This window comes from Notothenia rossii (genome assembly GCF_949606895.1).
Source record: "Notothenia rossii genome assembly, chromosome: 2".
NCBI classification, from domain to species: domain Eukaryota; kingdom Metazoa; phylum Chordata; class Actinopteri; order Perciformes; family Nototheniidae; genus Notothenia; species Notothenia rossii.
Genome location: NC_136904.1, coordinates 18,518,822 through 18,540,948, shown reverse-complemented (window position 1 = coordinate 18,540,948; position 22,127 = coordinate 18,518,822). Strand labels below are relative to the sequence as shown.

The 22,127-nt window shown below is 38.3% G+C and overlaps 1 protein-coding gene across 1 annotated transcript; it reads left to right on the top strand.

The window, feature by feature from the left end:
* Positions 1-12,151: 12,151 nt before the first annotated feature.
* btbd10b (BTB (POZ) domain containing 10b) lies at positions 12,152-17,479 on the top strand (the record flags this gene model as incomplete). Its single annotated transcript, XM_079664632.1, is given in 10 exon segments — positions 12,152-12,165; positions 12,167-12,226; positions 12,228-12,248; positions 13,861-14,057; positions 14,532-14,844; positions 14,966-15,068; positions 15,465-15,585; positions 15,842-16,039; positions 16,128-16,238; positions 16,443-17,479. Coding segments are annotated over 10 exon segments (1,467 nt in total). The 3' UTR covers positions 16,772-17,479.
* Positions 17,480-22,127: the final 4,648 nt, after the last annotated feature.

Here is a 22,127-nt window from a genome sequence, read left to right as displayed (position 1 = left end):
TCGTAACACCTACACCATAGGAAATGAATGAGTAAACCTAGAGTATGTTCATCCATCAGATAGGACACACCAAAATAGACCAGCATGTCATTTTGGAATACATTTTCAGTGTCTTCTCTTTGTATGTTCACTGCTGTTCTTCATGTGAGCCAGTAGTCTCAGACACTGTTTACAGCTTAAAAGGGTGTTAAATAAAATGTGGTGATGTTTAATGTTTTATTTGTTAACGTAAGAACAGTTGCAGACCGATAAAGTATAACCGGGAACACTAAAATAAGGGGGAGAAATAAACAGGACACAGGTTAATTAAAATAGTTCACAGATTAAATGTGTGATTCTGACAGTAGAATTGGTTTTGGCTTAATGTTAACACCATGTTTGCCTCCATTTTTAGTAGTGAACTAGTGGGAACCAAATACTAGTACTCCACAATACGTCAGGCAGCTGGGGGGAGCACACAGAAGCGATAACTCTCCACCCACTCCCCTACTTACAGAAAATGGAAAAATAACACAAACAGTTTACAACATAATTACATTCTATACAACAATATAATACATTTCTCTCACAGTCAACCAAAATTAACATGACAAGAATCGCAAAAATAATTAGTTGTGGTTGGTGCATTGCTGAATTGTATGTGTGTATTAAACAGTTGTTCCTGATAGTCTTTTTGAGGATTTGCGTTTGTCTTGGATAAGAGCCTTGTTGGACTCATTACTCTATGCAAATCAGTAATATTGGCGATTTATTTTTTAAGCGTAGATTCATTTGCTATTTATTCCGTTGGTACAACTCAGCTGTTATTTACCATTGTTTCAGCTCAGCCAAAGTTAGCCGTAGCCTCGCTGTGTGCAGGGTTATGCAGGAGAGCAGAGGATTAGCGCAGGTTAGAGATTCAGGACGTATCTGATTGGTTGTCTCTGCCTTGTTACTCTGAGAGGACCTTAACCTATTCTAATATCCACACGTGTTTCCGCAGGGTCTTGAGTCGCAGTATGTGGTGCCACGTTGTTTTTTGAGGTCCCTTCTCACAGTGGCATCTTGTTGAACCTCCAGTGACTGTTTCTGGCTGCCTGCAAAACTGAAAGTAAGTCTTTAAGTCATTTGACCTTTTGTCTGAGTGGTGTGTGTGTGTGTGTGTGTGTGTGTGTGTGTGTGTGTGTGTGTGTGTGTGTGTGTGTGTGTGTGTATGTGTGCGCGCGTGTGTCTGGTGTGTGTGTGTGTGTGTGTGTGTGTGTGCGTGTGTGTGTGTGCGCGTCTGTCTGTCTGTCTGTCTGTCTGTCTGTCTGTCTGTCTGTCTGTCTGTCTGTCTGTCTGTGTGTGTGTGTGTGTGTGTGTGTGTGTGTGTGTGTGTGTGTGTGTGTGTGTGTGTGTGTGTGTGTGTGTGTGTGTGTGTGTGTGTGTGTGTTTTTTCATTCCACTTGAGCCATACCTGAATCTTTAAAAATACTGTGGGCTTGTTGTAGTTCAACTCACTCCGAGCATTTCTGGCTTTTACAACCAATTTCTTTTCAGACTTCTGGCATAAACATGTTGAATCTCTCCTTCTTCCTGTCGTACTCTCTGCCTGGTTATTGCGCCCTAAAGTATTCAAAGGTGGTCTTTCACAGTTGCTCCCATAAGACACCTTGGTCCAATAGGTCTTTCACTGGCCTCACACAATTTTATTAAAGAAAACTCTTTTTGCATTATATATTCATTGACTTGAGAGAAGTTTCAATTCCCATTGAAAAACGTATCTCTTGTTTTCATTTGGCATTGTCAGTTGCCAGACTTCATATGTGAGACATTTTGAGGAATTTTGCTTATGAAGGACTGATACTAATAATTATAAGTGAGGTGTACTCCATGAGGCATTTGTGAAGAAGTTATATTTATTTTTAGCTGGAAACACACTTAGTTTTTCAATGTGTGCACTTCAAAGTTCATGATGTTCAAATGATGAATCACACACACAAGTGGAGCTGCATCAGCTCTGTGGGAGTGCAAACAGAGGAGAGTGCCAGCAAACATGGCCACACAACTGTATTACACAGGAACGTAAATATCAGACATTTATTTGAATTATCTGATTTTAAACATGTGTAAAACAATAAATCAGCTGTTTAATATACTGTATGTCAGACAAAGTATATGTGTCTTTTAAGGCTGAAATGGCAATTGATTAAAAATACTGAGACAGTTACAGAAAATCAATCTCACTCTGAACGTTAAACACACTGATCACAACTAATTACAACCTGGGACCTAGAGGTTTTTTAAAAAGTATTCTATTCAAACCCTGAGCAATGCACCAATCTCTGTAAATGCATTTGAGAGAAAATCAGTCAGTGATGCACACTGGCGAGAATGGCAACAATCTGTTTCAAACAACGCCTTAATCTGCTTCTGTTGTTGTTTTTATGTATTTCATAAATAGACCGTGCTTCTGTGATGTTTAGACAGGCTTTACAACAGCACTTCAAGAAACACTGGAGGTATGACATTGCGTCAAAAGGAAATTCTTAGACGGGTATCTATCACACCAACTGTGATTCACTGTTAGACAAGAGAGGACACACAGACTGAGTCAATACTTATAGGAGTACTTCAACATTTTGGAATAAGTGCTGTCCAGCAGTGGCTCAGTCAGTAGGGGCTTGGACTGGGAGCTGTAGGGTCGCCGGTTCAAGTCCCCGACCTGACTTAACATATGGAGTGTGGACTGCTACTTGGAGAGGTCCCAGTTCACCTCCTGCCCTGCCACTTGAGCAAGGCACCGGACACCCCCCTTCCCCCCTCACTACCATTGCTCTCCGGGCGCTGTACAATAGCTGCCCACTGCTCCTAGTACTAGACTCCTGGTACTAGGATGGGTTAAATGCAGAGAACACGTTTCACTGTGTGTGCTGTGTGTGCTCTGCATGTGTGACCATTAAAGAGGGTTTCATCCCTCCCAATTCTATTCTATTCACCTTCTGGCTAAGATAGAAGATCTTTACCTCTCTAATGTTGCATTGTTAGAAACTCTCTCGTCTGCATCGGAAACATTTAGCAGCTGCAGAGCTAGTGTTTTTTCTTTAGCTTAGTTTAAACAAAAAAACTGAGCGTTTAAGAAAGTTAATATCGTAACTATTGTTGCCAGTCGGTCAGAAAAACATCTCCAGACGTTGCTCTTTAACTGCCTGACTAAAAGGTGATGATATGTGAATGTTGTATTCATATCTCATTTCTGCTGACCCCAATGGCCGAAATGTTTAGAAAATGCAAGTTCAAATGAAGCATTCTGAAGTAAAAACTAATGGGTATTTGTGGAAATAGCCTACAGGTTATTAGGGCAAATTTAGGAAAAGTGCATGCACTGCCTGACTAATTAATGTTCCATTCCAAATATAAACTATTGAGCTAGTCTACAGTTCGCTGCTGTCTCCAGGGTTACTCTCTCTCTCCAGCAGACCAGTGAGGTCTCTTCATATCACACTGCAGGAAAACTGAAAACTCTACACCCTTAACATTCATTGCACAGCAGTTGTTCAGTTGATTCAGTAAACATTACCATAATCAGAGTAACATTTACCAATCCAAACAGAAATATGAAAATCATTTCTGAAAAAGTGGCAGCTGTCAGATCACATCTGTGTATATATTTTTAATTAACAGAAAACACCTGTGGAAAAAAACTAAAGGCTGGCATTTTATAATACTTGGGTGTAGTATAAATAATAAAGTTTATTTAAATATTTATTCTGTTAAAACCATTTAGTTTGATGCTAGATTGAGTGATTCAAAAAAGTTTTAGAAAAGAAATAAAAGTGGGATGTGGAAATAGAGCATGGTTTGACAGAATACTGCCACCTATAATGTAACTCAATGAAAACAGCTTTTTATATTTCCTCATTTGTACCCAGCAATTTTCCTCCAGCAATCTCCGTGGCCTTGACAGTACAAACATTGTTCCATTATGCTGTTATTGAGTTTAATTGTTTTTGTTTGTATTTATTCCGTACAAATGTTTGTCCTTAAGGCAGAAAAATAAACTTCGACACATCTTATTTTCACAAATGCATGCTATTGTGTCCGAGAGTATTACAAAGCATGACCCAGTATGTTACTTGGAAATCCAAAGCAGCCGCAAAGGTAGAGACTGGTTCAAGGTATGTGCTCTGTAGCATGCATTGAAAGGTGCAGTACAACCATGTTCACAGGAAAACATTATATATAATAAAAATAAAGGATTTGGCAGTTGCTCAAATGCGCTGTGGCTCACAAAACCCTACACCTACATACACTTTATTCTATTTTAAATTCAACTAGCTTTCAAACCATCTTACTGGCATTGTATTTCATTCATATCAAACCACAGGAGTTCCGGAGGAGCCCAGCAGGAGGTGTTTTTATCTTCATCTGAAAGTGGTTACCTGCGCAGTATACTGTCGTATTTGTACATCTGATTTTTGCAGTTTTTACCCCAAACAATACTGCTGTGATACTTTTCAGTTTTCATATAATCTCAGAGCAGACACCGGTTAAACATATGACTCACCCACTGTCCTACTTGCTTTCCAAAATATATGTAAGAGAACTGTAGTCCGTTTGGTCAAAAGGTGTTTACTGCCTATATACTGTAGGCATGTGTTACCAATGGCTGACATTTGGCAAACATCCCTTGCAGCATTTTCTGATTTGATATGTGCAATGTTTCCCTCTCGCTCATTCTTGCTGTGTTTTCTTTGAAATCACAAATGTTGAATTCAAGTTCATCCGAAAACTGTACATCACTAAAATTATCAGTGAATTATTCATTTAGGCTTTCTTTTCAACAAGTTGTTCTTTGCCTATTGGTCTCAACCCATTATCATGTAGATCACTTCAGCTCTCAAATTTGAAAACGTTTTTGATACCAGTTGCCCCACACAAAGGTAAAGGTTGTCCTTGGTAAGAATGAAACATCATTAAGTAATGCCATATTGGGAAAAATGAATAAAACTGAGATTGCAGAAAGGTTGTGGGCAGGTGGCTAAAAACATAATCTCCATGGTTCACTATGACATTTATAAAGAAAGGCATTGCATTTTTGATTGTGAAAGGGGAAACCAATGGTTGTCCCTCTTTTCAGACACCATTGCCAACGCAATAATAATACATTTCTTAAAGCTTTTGACAGCCTGACAATCCCTGCTGCGTCAGTAGCGCCCCTATCCACTAAGTAATTGAATGAATTTGCCTCATTCTTCACCGACATTATTCGTAAAATTAGACAAGCTGTCAGTTATCCCATACCAGGTAGAGTCTGCATTGTCCTTGCGTCCACTTACTGCCAATTCCATTAGTAGGACCAAATCCTATTAGCTATAACAACTTGAAAGTGTGTTACATTTCCCACAGGCCCTGAATACTCCAGTCATTAAGTGAATCTTAGAAAAGAATGATCTTGCTCTATCGAGGTAGCTCACCAGGAAGAGTAGGCGTCACAAGGCTGAGTCACTCTTCAAGGCTTTTCCCTCTTGACTTACTGTCTGTTCACTTTAATGAAGACAAAAACAACAACTCACTTTATTTATTTAAGAATGATCCAGACTTCAATTACATACATAATGTATAAAATACTAATGTATAAATGCATGGCCATAATAGGCAAAACTGCTGTTGGTCAGAGGTGTTGTGCACATTTGAAGAAAATGGCACGAATACTGACTGATGTCCAAAAGGCGGCATAATAAGGTAAAGTTAAACAGAAACAGCTGTCACAAAAAACAGTTTTCTCATTGTATGTATTTAGAACAAACCTACCAAACCTTCCAATAGATGGAATGATTTTAAGGGGAATTTCAAAGGTCTCCACAGATAATGTGGGTCAAATATTAAATACAGTCACTCGTTTTTTTAATTCTGTGTTCTGCCCTTTATTGTAGTGTTATTGTATGCCTACTGTCAGGGTGTTTCATTATTTCATCACCTCTTTCTGTGTTTCAAGTTGTTCTGCTCTATAACTTTTTAATTACCTTTAGAGGTGCAGAGTAAACTCGGTGTTGTTTTAGGCGCATTAATTAGTTTTTCTATCAAAGGAAAGCATTGTAAAAAAATAAAAAGGAATCTCAGTGGATCTTGGTCTTCTTAACTGAACTGTTGGATAACAGCAACCTCTTGTGGATGAAACTTAAAATATGATGTGCAGTTTTGATAACATTTGACAATTTAATATACTAATAATAATAATAACAGAAGATCCAAGACAAATTATATACTGTTGAAGGTCAAGTTAAAATGACCGCAAAGTAGCTTTTACCATGGGATCTATCAAGTTGTTTCTTAACTTATAACAACATGATAAGTTATTTCATTAATATTTTTCATCATATATATTTTTAATCCAAATCTGATTCTCCAAGAAAGTAATGCTGTCCGAATAAAAAGTACAATATTGGCCTCTGAATTATGGTTGTTGGAGTGCAAGTATGCAAGTACAGAGTAGACACAGTCCCTCTGATTGCTCTTTACCCAATCTCCTGAACATACTTCACTTTATGTAAATATATATTCTATATGGGTGTAATTGTTTTGATTCTTTCCTCAAATATGAATAGATCTTATAGTATAAGATATAGTATCTGTATAGTCAAGGTCAACATTTACCCACAATGAGTAATCTCACCGCATCTCAAGCAATGAAAACCAAAACTGCAAGACTTTATTACAACTGATTGTAGAAATACCAAAATGCTCAAAGATAAAAGCGTTTTTGATGCATTTTTGAGAGCTTTTGAGGAGTTGCAGCCTATCAAAATGTCATAACTAATTTGATAATCGCATTGAAATAAGTTACTTTTGTTCTAAAATATACTTATTGAAATATTTAATGGGTTTGGCATAAGTAGCACTCCTCCATTAATGCAGCAGAACGAGAGATATCTTCTTTTTTATATCACGCAGACTTACTGTAAGTGAAGATTTAACGCAGCTCCCTCTGGGGCCACAAAGGGCGAAATACAGATCTATGCAAATACGCTGCAGCAATGCACAAGACGTGTTCATAGATTTTACAGATTGAGGTGTAACGGGGAAATGGGGAAAAAAGGTTGGGGGGATGAATAATATGTTAGAATTTGTAATGTCAATGAGAATAATATTAATGATGATAACGAAGAGATGTAAAGGTTTGTGGCAGGCCATGTCCTGTTGGGCTCTTTCTTTGTAGTGCATGGCCTCCATGTGCACAACAGTGAAGAGACACTGACTACCAACTTGACACCACCACCACCTGTGCCGGGTAGTCAGATGGACATTGCAAAAGTTTGTGATAGATTGATGTGAGTGTGGGTATCCACTGGCATGTCCCTGCAAAGCTGTTTCAAGAAAGAATACAAACATTTGGTTTGGCAAAGAAACTGTTGAATAGCTCCAATGATTTGGTTGCCCACACATCTGAATGATTTATTGCTGCACTGGATTCTCCCCCCTCTAGGCTTCACAATGTGTTTGTTTGGTTTCACCAGTGAAGTTGGGATGATGTCAACAATCTAAATTTATCCTGTTAAGTTACATGATATCTTTCAGTGAGGTGACCTCATTTCATGAAATAAGTAACTCCATTTATAGCTTTCTGGGAAAGCATTATGTGATCGCGGTGTCCTTCAATATAAGGCCTTTAAACGTACAATGCAAAAGCCATACAACTATATGAGCAGGAAATATGAATCTGAAAATCGATGAAAGAGCTATCAAAACCCAAATATGTACAGAGGCAGCCTATTTACAGCCAACTCATTTATATATATATCAAAGAGATGAGCCATTTTAGGTAAATTACTTTCTTTGTGACTTGGGGGTGACCCAAGTTAATGATTTGCGTGCAATTCTCCCCATCAATCCCTGTCAGGTTCTCTAGCACACCAGCTGCATACCATTGCTGAGATGGTTCACATTGTGACCGCATGAGGTAATGAGAGCAACTCACTTGAGTATACTACACATGTACAAAAAATCTAGCCTAGTTGAAACCACAGGTGGTGCTGAGTGCTGTTTACGAGCATGATGGAGAGAGTGGATGAAACTCAGGTCAGCATCAACTATATGGCCCTACATGTAACCTTCTTTTTGAGTGAGATGAGCAGGTCTGATGTAATAAACTAACGCCTCACATGGATTTCTGTGGCAGATTGGTGATGGTAAATGGGACAAATCTTCATATTCTTAACTTAAATAGTGAGCCTGACACTGTGTTAATATACATAATAATGCAATAATGCATAATTCTAATTACATGGTGAGAATAATACACGTCATGCAGTGTAATGCACAGTACTCCAAATGATTAATAACACTTGAACTGCTGCATAATGAAACATTTTGAGTTTTGGGGGTTATATCATCAATTGAAATGAAAACAAAAAATGAAGCCTCTCTACAGAAATTATAATGTGAAAACATGCTTAATATCCTGAGGACACTGAAAAGACTGGGCATATTGTGCAGTGCAGCATTATGACAGAAAGATAAAGGTCCTTCTGTGGCACTCTTTTCTCCAGTCATGGCATAGCCATTCCTTTGCGCCTTTTAGAAAATGTCTTTCATGGTTACCTAATGCACCTTGTGACACTGTGACAAGGTTATCCCTAACCCATATGTCATTTAGCTGCAATGCTGCATTACATATTTAAAAGTTAACTTTATGTTTTTCAACACATGTATTTTTTCAAATGTGTAGTCGACTCATTCTTACTAGTGTGGCTGCAGAAAAGGTACCTGTATTTCAATGATGTGTTGTTTTAATCTTAATGTGAAAAATCTGTTAACATTTACATTTGAAATAGACCAGATATCTGTGGACACCTCCACAGCTGATGCAAGGTACAGTAAGTACTCTCCAGGTTCTACAGTGAAGTAATTGACAGACAATTTGGCATGTTTAGGAGAACTCTGCAGAGATTCAGTCAAAGAGCAGGTGCAGTCGTCTGACTCGATGAACATCCTGCACTAAATAGTCGTGGCCATCTCCTGTGTGGCTGACAGCACTGGATTGGTCCCTTTGCTTCATCCCCTTCAAGTTGGCCCAGTTTAACCTCTTCCTGACCTTTAGATGCTTGCATGAGGTGAACCATAAAATAAATTACATTGCTAATAAACTAAGCTTGACAGTCATTGCCATTTCAAAGAGTATATGTTTTCACTGCAGTCCCACTGCATGAGACATTTCTAATTAGGGATCAATAACGAAATTAGTTTCATAAATAAAAAGTGTTTCATCTGACACAAAAGTCCTGATATTCAGCATGACCAGTAAAATGTTACAAATTCAAAAACAGGGTGACGAACGGGGCACTTTGTGGAGGTGTTGAAAGATGAGTTAGTAGTGACTGGTGGTAGAGGTGGTGTCATGCAGATGCCTGTCCCCATCGATGCATTTGAAAAGTGACATCAACATCAACAGTGAAAATGGCTTATTGATGACCAGGGGAGGGCTACGCTGTATATAAAGGAGAGAACCGTCCGTGCACGAAAGACTGATCAAGAAGTTTGCCGAACAAATCTTGCCAAACCCTTTTTTTCCTGGATATAAGGACAGAAAACCTGGTAAGAATGACATGAAAGTGGATCCGTTGTTGAATATATAATTGGATAATTGGATATCGTAAAGATATATATTAGGAGGCAATGACATTTGTTTTTTCTAATCACTATTTCACTTTATTTGTTTCAGCTTCTCAACATGTTTTCATTGAGGTACTTTGAAGCATTGGCTCTGATACTCTTCCTCGCCAGTTTACACATAGAGGCAAGACCACTGAGGTGAATTTATTTTTATTCTCATTGAGAATTCTAAGAATGATTAGTTAATTATTAGAAATAATTCATTATAATAAATAATTAATTTATGATGAATTAATTTCTGGGTATTTTTTATTTCTACAGAAAGAGAACCATCAGTGAGGTACAGCTAATGCACAACGTTCGGGAACACAAACAAGTGGGAGACAGACAGGACTGGCTTCAGGAAAAGTTAAAGGACATCACCGTTGCTAGTGCCAAACCACAATATGGACAATCGGGAAATATTGTCAATATTTGCCCAAAGGATGTTCTTGGATTGAAAAAGCGGAAAAGTTGAATTAAACCTATTTTTAATATTTTATTGTATCAAACAGAATGCGACATTTGAGGATCTGACAGTGAAACATTTTTTCTAGCTGTTATTATATTGTATGTCTGTCCTATTGATAATTTATTATTTTGTCAATGTTTAATTAGATTTGTTATTGTTTGTTTTCTTATTTTATTTTAATTTATTTCTCTCTCGTATGTTAAATATTTGAATTATATTAAATTAATTAATTTGTTTACATTATTTTACAATGTCTAGCGACTGTTAAATTAAATATCTCAGACCATCATATGGAAGAAAATGTTTTCACACACAAGTTTCTAAAAGAGGTGAATATTACCTCATACTCCCGTTCTGACTACATGTTTTAAATTAACTAAATTAATGTTTTTTACTGTGTAAACAAGGACCAACTACTGTAAACAGCTAGTCTTATATGTACTCTATGTATTGTTTCACTTGCACATTAGAGGCATCCTCTCATTTAATTAATTTAAGGAGAATACATTAATGTTTTTGCATTCTAGTCTTGACTTGCACAATCCTTTATGCCTTGTATTTTCCTCTATACTAAATGGTTTCTATTGAAACATGTTCAGTGCTGATTAAACATTTTTAAATCATATCACCAAGCTGTTCAGTATTCTTTCCATGTGTCCCTTTTATGAGCTACAACAACTCAACAGAGATGCAAATTGTGTTTAACATGTCTGGGGGGAAGGTCAAGGTCTTGAGATTCAACAGTAAAACAAACCATTGTATGGCTGGTTTATTCATTTTTATGAGACTTTACCATGCCTATAGACATAAATCATACTCCAAAGTTGCATAGCTGATTTAAATTCTCTGATCTTTCTATTTGTTTTATTTATTCATTTATGTAGGCTATTCATTTTTAAAATAAATGAATCTTTTTATAATTATAATTTCATGCATAACCGTTGTAATTATATCTGTTACTAAGCTATTTTTCATTCTAAAAACAATTATAGGCATATTGTTTATCTATCAAAAAACCTCTTTATTAACCTCCATTTTCCACAAGGATTAGAAACATTACAAATCCTCGGGCAAAATTAGACGTCCAACTGTATCTGTACTAGTAGATTAATGTGATTATTGAATTTGTTTGATTCATCATGTTCCTATATTCATTAACATTTCCTTGCCATTAGCGTTTATATCTTTTCAAATGTATGTTTATTTCCTGACGTTTTCACCTTTATATACGTGTGTGCTTACATTGATAAATAAAGTGAGCGGAGAAAAAAAAAAAAGGAACAAAGAAGCATGCCGCAAGTCTCGCGAGACTTCAACACACGATTTCCTTTTAGGGAAATAGTAAAACTCCTTTACCAAATGTCGAAAATAAATCGATAACCTTGAAAACATTTACGTTTTGTACATCTCTTTTCATACGTTTCAGACAAAGTAAATGTGAATAACTAGCAAGTTTGGCAACAGCCATCATTTCTAGCTTTGTGTGCGTCTTGTACGTCACGTCTAGCCGCCGTCACGTCGGACGTCAACTCGTGTTTTGAAAAGGAGATGGCTAGTTAACTGGTGGGATTAAACTACAGCGGAAAACGTTGCCAAACTGGTAACTATACTTGATATATTTTTGCCCTACCCGTCTCGAAAATGACAGCTCCTATGTCGGTACAGTTCGTACAACACCACTAGCCGCAATGCTATCCTAGAATACTATGCTAATAGTGTTGTATTGTACCGCTAGCAACACAAGCTAATGTTAGCTAGCTAGGTATGCTCACGCAGCAAAGTAGTTTAGCTAAGCTAACCGTCAGCCTGACAGGAGCGTTGATTTGGTTATCAGATGTGTACAACTCCTCTAACCATTAAACGTCAAGGACAAACCACTATCACCGAGGTGGGTTTAGACTCAAGTCAACAGCACACGTAAACCCCCTGTCAAACTATTACGTTAGCTGACAGCTGCTAGCCCGTGGTTTGCTAGCAGTTGATCTTGGGATTGAACTGACTTGTTGATTTCGCCATTAACCAGATAATGTACGGTGAAAGATCCAGACCAGACTCCCCCCTGTACGGGTGATGGCAGCACGTCTAGTCATATGACAGTAACTCCAGTGACACCGAAAACTGGGTTCGAAACGCAACAAGCCGACCTCAAACTCTGCAACCATTCGAGGTGAGCCAGCTGAATCAGCCCTCCTGTTCATGCTAGCAGTGTAGTGTCACTCACTGCTACGAGTCTGCACTATACATTACTCACACATGAAGTGTAAAATGACTATGTGGCATTAGAGTAAAGCCTTGGTATCACTCAAAACTTTTTTAAATATATGAGATGATAAACCTACAGTTGGTGTACGTATCAGATTATGTATCCTAATGCTGTACATGAATCTGGTTCTGTAATAAGTGATGGTTGTAATCTTAGTACAAAGTAAACCGTGTGAAGTTCATTTGAAAGAGTAGAGCTAATTTATATAATCAATGACAGTATTAGTTTGCCTTTATTTCACTGGTTTTGTGATGGCATTATGGGCAACTTATCTGTTAGCAGGTCTGTTATCATGGCAACATTTCAAACATGTACTAACACCCTTTAAAGGCTAACATTTGATATTAATGTTATTTTTCTAAGCATTTGGCCCTCTAAAAAGCAAGATGCTTTAATCCCGAAACACCTCCTATTCGCAGCAGATGTGCACAAAATACATCACGTTTAGCCTCTATGAAACACATGTATGTCAGTCATAAACCAGCAATGCCCCCCACTCACACTGTGGTGTGGTTTTCCTAATCGACAGCATTAGTTTTGGTGCTTAAAGTATTTCTCTCCACTTTGTTGACTTATTTGAAAACTCACATTCTTGGCATTGGTTCCTCCTTCCTGCCCAGTGAAGTCCTTTTCCTGTAGGGTATCTTTTGTATTTTTTTGTATACTGAAGGAACAATAGAAAGGCGGATATGAACAGGCAGGAAGTGCTGACACTTATGCCTTTGGTCTTCAGCCAAGAAGGGTGTACCTCCGAGGTTTGCCTGTGGTCAGTGGGTGGATTTGTACTGACCGCACCTAATTACCCTGCAGCTGTGCCTATCACATCTCCTTTCTTCCTTTTATTGGGTTCAATACCCTGTATACTGATGTTTTATTTCTGACAGTAGTCTGATTTGACCTTCAGGTTTGATAAGCCTACACACTTCTTCTCTGATCTTAAGCTTGTACATGTCTGATAAGTGTTCTGTATTAAACATCAAACAGGATGTTGAGCTGCTTCCACATCCAACTTGGCTGCATTCTTGGTCTTGGCGTCATACTCTTTTACAAGCTTACGAATGTCGTTGGTCTGGTTGTTGTTTTTAGGCCACTTATGTTAGCTTGAAAAGGTCTGGAAAATTATTTAAATTAATTTTGTCTTCTTTTACTTAAGCAAGAATGACCCTATCGTTTTTATTTTCTGTCCAAAACTATGTATGGCCAGAAAATATTGGCCTTACTGTTGTGAATGATGAATATAATGTACAGACTTCTATTAAGTCATCTTATTTTACAACGTCACCAATATTTGTGTAACTATGTTTTGGAAATCAAGTATCATTATGAATCGGAATAATCTTCCCAGCCCTATTGAAAATCCTGTTTAACTGTAAGTGGTGTGAGTGTTACACCACTTACAGTTCATTTGTACTTACACACACATGCTTGTGTGTTATATATTTTAGAGTTTAAATAAAGTGCTCACCCGGGCTTGAGAAAGAGAGAGGAATGTTTGTTATGCTTTTGTTTTGTAAAGCAGCAGTCCGGCCCAAGCGTCTCGAGTGGAGGCAGAAGAGAGGAATATGAGCATGCATGGTGCCAGTGGAGGCTCTGACCGTTCACGCGACCGCCGCCGCTCCACCGATCGCTCCAGGGACTCCTCACACGAGCGAGAAGGCCAGCTCACCCCCTGCATTCGCAACGTAACCTCACCCACCCGCCAACACAACACTGGTGAGTGTGCATGCATAGAATAGAGGGCTTATAACAACAAGGATATCATGTTAGAGATTCACGGCTCTAGGCAGCTACTTACCAGCTGACAACATTTATCAAGTTGAAACCAGACATGGTTTGTTGGCTGTGAAACAAATCCAGTCAGCAGTAATCCACCTGTTTATGTTTAGACCAAGATGGCTTGTTTTTTGGAAACAACACGCATGTTTTGAGTAGGGTCCTGTTCAGTCTGGTTGTTTTGGATCAGATGGTACTAACAGTGGACCCCTACTGAAATGTATCGCAAAGATGGTAAAGAAGCTGGTTGCTTAAAAACGTTTCTCATAAAAACTCAAATGATCCAAAACAAGCTTTAAAATAGTAGAAAATGTACGTTAATTTTGAAGTTGCTCTATGTTTCTGATAGGATGTTTGTCGTCTGTTCAAAGGGAACTAGTCCTGTGAGTCATTGTTCTGTCTGTCTGTGTGCAGACCGTGAACGGGATGGTCCGTCATCGAGGCCCGGCAGCCCGCGGCCCCAGAGGGTCTCCCCCAGCGGCTCCAGCAGCAGCGGGGTGGTGAGCAGTCGCACTAGCAGCCTGTCAAGCACTGAAGGCACCTTCAAGAGCATGGGAGTTGGAGAAATGGTTTTCGTCTACGAGAATCCCAAGGAAGGAGGCGCGGGTGCCACTGTGGGAAACCGAAACATTAGGTCCTCAGAAAGAGTCACTCTGATTGTTGACAACACACGCTTTGTAGTAGATCCTGCTATCTTCATTGCACAACCAAATACCATGTTGGGCAGGTACAGTTCACTTTGACCCAGTCAATTAAATATATATGGATATTAAATAAGGGTTTAAAATAGCTATGGAAAATTCCATTGTTTGTGATTCAGAGACTAAACTAAAGTTTCTTTATTTCAGAATGTTTGGATCTGGAAGAGAACATAATTTCACAAGGCCCAACGAGAAGGGGGAGTACGAGGTTGCTGAGGGCATTAGCTCAACAGTTTTCCGAGCAATTCTGGTCAGTCTCTCTTACATTTGCTCTGCTTATAAAAATGACGGTGGACTAAAATATGACTACAGTCATAGACAAAATGACCATAGTCCAAAACATCACCCAACAAAACAAAACAAAAGGCAAAATATAGTAACCTTCATAGGAATGGGACTCATAGAAAAATTATCCTTATACACACTTTAACTAGAGAACGGTGGGATTAATAGGCAGGCAAATACAATCATGCAAGCTAGCTAAAGTAGCATGTTAGCTTCCCATTGATCGATGGTGCCAGGCGTAGTTTATCCGCTTCAATATACTTCATACTTACTTAATTATTTTATTGATATTTCATGTGTGTTACGGTATTAATAAAGTGTTTGAAATGACTGCCTTCTGTGATTTCTCTCTAATTGACAGGATTACTATAAATCTGGGATAATCCGCTGTCCTGATGGAATCTCTATCCCTGAGTTGCGTGAGGCGTGTGACTACCTATGCATCTCCTTCGACTACAGCACTATCAAGTGCAGAGACCTTAGTGAGTATTTCCTCTGGGGGGCTAGGGCTGTTAGTGTTACCCATTAACAGAAGCAGCTTGAGTCAGAGTAAGAGACACAGCAACACTGCCTTGCCTCGCACTAAAGCCTTACACAACACAAATAAAGCGGATTATCACAAATCTAATCTATTGTAGCTAGATTTTTCATTACTCTTATATTACGTGGTGTAGAGCACTGAGAGCCAGTATGACTTGGTTCACATTGTATAACCCAAACGCCCTCCGTTGTTATCAGGTGCTCTGATGCATGAGCTGTCCAATGATGGAGCTCGACGGCAATTTGAGTTTTACCTGGAGGAAATGGTTCTGCCTTTGATGGTGGCCAGTGCCCAGAGCGGAGAGAGGGAGTGTCACATAGTAGTCCTTACTGATGATGATGTGGTGGACTGGGATGAAGAATACCCACCGCAAATGGGAGAAGAGTATTCACAGAGTGAGTACACACAATTACAGACACACAGGTCTGCACGTATACAAAAGAAAGACGTGTGTTCAAATGTTGTTGTTTCCTTTCTTTGCAGTTATCTACAGCACAAAACTGTACCGATTTTTCAAGTATATTGAAAACCGAGATGTTGCCAAATCAGTTTTAAAAGACAGAGGATTGAAGAAAATAAGACTGGGCATTGAAGGTAAGTTCGACCATGTTCTCCATTCAATCATATGGAAATACCAAAGTCATAAAATAAACACCAGAATTATTTCCTTGACATTTTTTTATTGTGTTGAGCACGTCGCCTCCTGGTTAATAAACCTTTGTGTCCTCATTCTGGTGTTTTTGTATTCCAGGATGACAGTAGAAAGCTAATGATACTTCCACACTTCCCTTTTGACAGGCTACCCTACATATAAAGAGAAGGTCAAAAAGCGACCAGGTGGACGTCCAGAGGTCATTTACAACTACGTCCAGAGGCCCTTCATCCGCATGTCCTGGGAAAAAGAGGAGGGTAAAAGCCGCCACGTGGACTTCCAGTGTGTGAAGTCCAAGTCCATCACCAACCTGGCGGCAGCGGCAGCAGACTTCCCCCAGGACCAGCTGGTGATGCACCCCGGCCCCCAGGTGGACGAACTGGACAACCTGTCTAACCAGCTGCCTGGCGGCAATCACTACAGCAACAACTACAGCAACGAGCCCGACCCCGATGCACCGTCACCTGCTGTCTGAGGACTCACTGGCCCTCTTCCAATGCCTCTGCCCCCCCCCACCACTCCTCCTCTTCCTCTAGTCCTCCTCCCAGCATGCTGCAGCATGGAGCGCCAGGGGCACCATAACCATATTGCCTTGACACCTCCTTTGCAGCCTTAGAGCCTCAAGAACCTGGTTGGCGGTAGAAACAGAATCACGAGGGACATAAGACTGGTGAAAAGAAGTTGACTATTATTATTTTAGTTTTAGTTTTTTTTTACTTGACCAAAGGAATTTATTTTTCTGTTTGGAAAAAAAAAATTGTAAAACACTTATTATTAACATTATTATTTAAAATGTTATTGTTCTTTCATTTGATGGGTTTGACTGAGCACTCTCACTGTTTTCTCACAGGGTTTTATTTCACTGATGATATTGATTTTAATTATCTCGGGTGGCCTAACTACTAAATGTGCTTTGGTGGAAATATGACTTTCTGGTCATGGAGAAAAATCAGTTATCACCGCATAGTGTCATGATATCCAATTGGACGCCTCTCAGATGTCTTTGAATCTTGTAATTAGGTATGTAGTCATTGGCTGGATCTGATTTGTGATGTTATGCTCATCCCGCAGCCCCAGATATAAAGCAGAGCACAGGCTGCTGTGGTCAGTATCTTTTTGTGCAAAGCTTGAAATTGTTGTTAAAAAGAAAACGCAAAATTATCAAATAAAGACATCAAAGGAAGTTTGTGTATATTTGATGTATGTGATGTTCACTCGACACAAGCTACATGTTTCACAGTGAAGATCACAAGCTTCGTTGCTGCTTTCCTGATGATGGAAAAACATCCTGTTCATCCTGACCTGATGTTGCCACTTAATGTTTTATTAATCTACCCTGGGTTGTTGAGCAGTGTATTGCTTGGTGGCCTGCTCTCCTTTTCCATATTCACCACCCTTTCCCTCCAACAGGTTGTTTTACAGAATAGCAGGCCTCCTCCTCCCCATGTACTAGACTCCTTTGGTTTGGGATCTTAAAAATGAACCAGCCGCTTCTTTATGTGATAAATGTGACTTGTTTTATTTGTAACTTGTAGAAGATTGTATTGATCCACTCTCTCACCTGCAGCACTTACAGCAGACAGCAACAGAGTGGGACTAGGACAGGTTATGGATGAGCTGTCCACAGATAAGATGGACTACAGCAATGTAATTCCAGCAGAGCCGATCAGACGGCCGTACATTTATCAGTGTGTTGTCTGCATGTGGACAGCAGGAGCTTTGGGGAGCCTCATTAACGGTTGATCAAGTGTTGTCCGTTCTGTAAGATACATATCTCGCTTGGGACATTCTGCTAAATCATTCATGCTGCTGTGAATGGTGAAGAAGCTTTTAGGTGTGTTCAGATAAAGAAAAAGGTTTCGTTCTAAAATCATAAGTAGGCCAGCATCATATTTTTTAATCAGAAGAGCAAAACTTGGTTGATGGTAAGGATCTGAGCCTTCTCATTGTAGTTGAAATACTTCATTTACATTTGTTGTCAGTTGTTCAGAGTGAAGAAAGTACATGTGGACAAAATAAGTTCATAAATCGAAAGTTAAAAAAAGACAGGATCAGATACATGAGAGGAAACAGAGCTTTAATCAATAACTCAGAGAACCCTTTTAAGATCAGCAATTTAACTTGAATTAAATAACCATTTCAGAAACCGGATGAAAGAGGGTTTCTCCTGAAGCATAACATCATCCTTGCATACGACATGACATTTGATACTAAACAGGATGTGTGAAGAATCCTTTTTCTGGTGATCATGTAAAAGGCTGCATTTGTGTAGCTCATAGTCTGCTATTAATTGCTATATACTTAACTATTTTCTTCCCTCAATCAAATACAATCAAAAATAAATGTTCAATTTTATAATAAAATAATCAATGTCAGCCTGAAAATAAAGTGTGAAGAGTGAACAGATGGCAGAAGTAATCACATTATCAAGTCGGTCATATGAGCGTTTTGTTGGCTCTGGGGATTAAAGCGCCATCTTGTCTTTCTGCTTTCCAACACAGCGTCCACCTATTACCAAACATCATAATCCCTGGGTTTTCTCTCCTATTACAACATTACGAATCTGGTTTGTGAGATCAAACTTAATGTCAGAATGGAAAGATACATATTTTATCACAATTATTTTAAAGTTCTGGATCTCTCAGCAATAATAATACTAATAATAACTATAATAATTATAATTAGGACTTGGCTGTAACACATGAGGGGCTCAGGTCTTCTCTGTCTTTTCTTTAATTGTCACCACAGTTGAAAACATTTTTATATTTTTCTAAAAGATGGGCAACTACAATTCAAAATAGAGACATGGATATCATAAATGTGTGAATCTCGAACAGTAAGAGCCCCATCCTGGATATAATTGAAGTGGTTTCTGCAGTTGATTTGATATATTGTATGCACGCCTTCTGATAAGAGACACAAGGCGAGGTTTATTAAAATGGTATTGATTGATGAAAAACAAATTTCCTAGAAGAATGAACAACCTTCCTCTAGTTTTCATTTTACTTTGGGAAATGGCTTTTGAAATTAGAAAAATCAATCTCAAGAGAAAGCTGTTCATCTTTGATAACATGACAATCTGACTGACTGTGTTTGTTATTGTTGTTGTTCAGCAGATATAGTAGTCATAAGAGCATGCCTATTAATGTTTCTGTTGTTCCTTTAACACAGCAACGTTATTCAGCATCCTTAAAAGTAAAATAAAGGAATAGGTCATGACATTTTAATTGTTGTCCTTCAAGCGTTTTTTTATGTCAAACAATCCCATGCAAAGAGGTTGTCTCTTCTGAAGAGACTTTTGGGCTCTCCTCTCTTTCACCACATGCTGGCAGTAGAGTTCAACAAACAGAGGAACCATCTTTACAATTACTAACTCTAAATGAACTCTTCCTAACAGGTTTAAATTTAATTAAGTTACATTAAATTATAATCCACCAAAAGCAATACCTCACAATTATTTGTACATTTATTTTAAACATTATTAATTCTCCTTTGATTGTGTTTCATTGTATAATGTTGCCAGAGATTATCATACGTGTTGGTATGTTAAAGAATTAAAGTAATAATTTATTTAAGCCAAAACAAAAGGCCTAACATGAATCAACGTTGGAAACATTAATGATACCATGAATAACTGTTTCCCTTTTGAGGTTGGTTGTTTAAGATGATCAATGTTGCTGTTTCACTATTAAAAATGGATGGTCAAACACATATATGTTATTTGGCGAGCTGCTGCCTGGTTCCAAAGCAGACAATGTGATTTACAAAAGAAAAATCTGAACCAGAACCATTCCACCCTTGCTTCGTAACATATCTGTCATGACATGCAAAGGGACCTTTAAACATAAAAACAAATCACACTATGAAACAGGGATTCAGTTACATGTTCAAATGTGATGCCATTTTTTAAGATGCAATTTACTTGGTAATCAAATGTTTAAGTTTATTTCTGGATACAAATGTGTCCTCTGACTGGAGATGTAAGAGTTTCCTAATTGATCATACATTTCTTATAAATCCCATTCAAGACAGCCACGAGAAGAGTAGCTCAACTTCAGTCCTGTGCTCATTGCTTTCACTTCAGTAAGCCCACAAGGGGTCTCTGTCAGCAGATGTTGATGTTCAGTGTAACTACAGTAAATCCAGGATCAATCCAGTTTATACACTGAGGTCATTGAGTTCACACCAGTCTGTTTTACTGCTGGTTTCTCCTTGGCTGTGGCAAATCCTGGCTGGCGGCACAACCTCCGCTTCATTACATTACTTTTTTTGACAGATGCTCATGCAACAGTCAGCAATGGGTGTCACTTTGTTTTGGAACGTGGGGTCGACACCATTTTCAGCTAAAATAAAAACAACTAGTGTATTGGGCCCCAACAAGCATGAATGTTGGGGCCTGTACGAACAATATATATTTTTTTATAAAATATGCAAACACATAACAGACCATGAAATGATAAATCATACATTTTAGCCTTAGGGTTTCATGAAGAACACACACATCATGTAAAGAGTCAAGTGAATATTATGATAACAGTGCTATAAAATGTGTGGTGACTAGACTTTTAGCTAAGTGGCAAAAACATAGAGCTGTTAAAAATAAGACAGATATTCATAGACACCTTATACTAATTGTTTGGCTTTTTGGTGGCATTCACCTTTTGTAACAGCTGGGTGAGGACAGGCTGTTAAATCTTCTAATTTAATATATTCCTGGCAGAGATGTGTGAACATGAAACATTATACCTGATTTTAGCTCCAACCCAATCCAACCATCTGCTCCTCCTGTGGGATAAAGAGCCAGTGTTCCTCATACTGCCATGTGTAAAATCAAATGAGAAATGTGTCGCTTTTTTAATTCTGCATTTTACGAGTCGTATAACATTTTCTGTCATTTACATTTTTATTTACACTTATGCATATATTGAATTTTGATAGTTTTAGTTTTACAGTTAATATTTTAGGATTATCTCGAAAAGGCTCCTAGATCAATTTAGATGTATTTGGCAGATCAAACCTATGTCAAAATAATGTGAGAGCAGAGCGAATTTAGGTACAAAAGAAAAAATAGCCTAGAAAGTCAACCAAGCTGTTCATCATCTTTACAAAAGAACATAACAATGAATACTTTTTCAGATCTAGGCACACAAAATGCTGTTGGACTCAGGTAAGAGAACTAAAATATATTAAATATAGATTTGGGGTTTTGAAATATGAGATTAGGCCAAGCAACTTCATGCTTGATAATTTATGTTCAAGTTGAAATAGTTAAAACGTTAAAACTGTAGCTGAGCTGTCTGAAGCCAATATAAAAATACGTTGTTCATTTGACAAAAAATCTAAACATCTAACATTATCAGTACATACTAGTGTTACTGTACGCCAAAGGTAACTAAAATTGCCATTGTATTAAGTTTTGCCACTGGAGCAATATAAAAAAGGCTTTGTCCCTTGCCATACTGATACCTGATACATAGTACCTAGAAATCCAAAGAAATCATATTACCTGGATAGCCGAGCATCTTTATAGACGATAAATAAAACCATGTGAAACCAGAGACGTGGCAACATCACAAAAGGTCAAATTTCTAAATCAGACAAAAGTAATCTGAGACTGAAGGGTAGAATGTATATAATAATGCCAGTTTAAGCTTGGGGTGCTCTTGTCTGATAATCATTGCCTCCGTCTCACATGGAGGCCTTATCAGGAAATGAATAAGAACTCTTGATGGAAATGATTCTGTCATTACAAGCTGAGCTACAGACAATAAAAAGACAGCATGCTGTATTTGTTCTATAGATTGCTGTACTGTTGCACAAGGTACATTTGA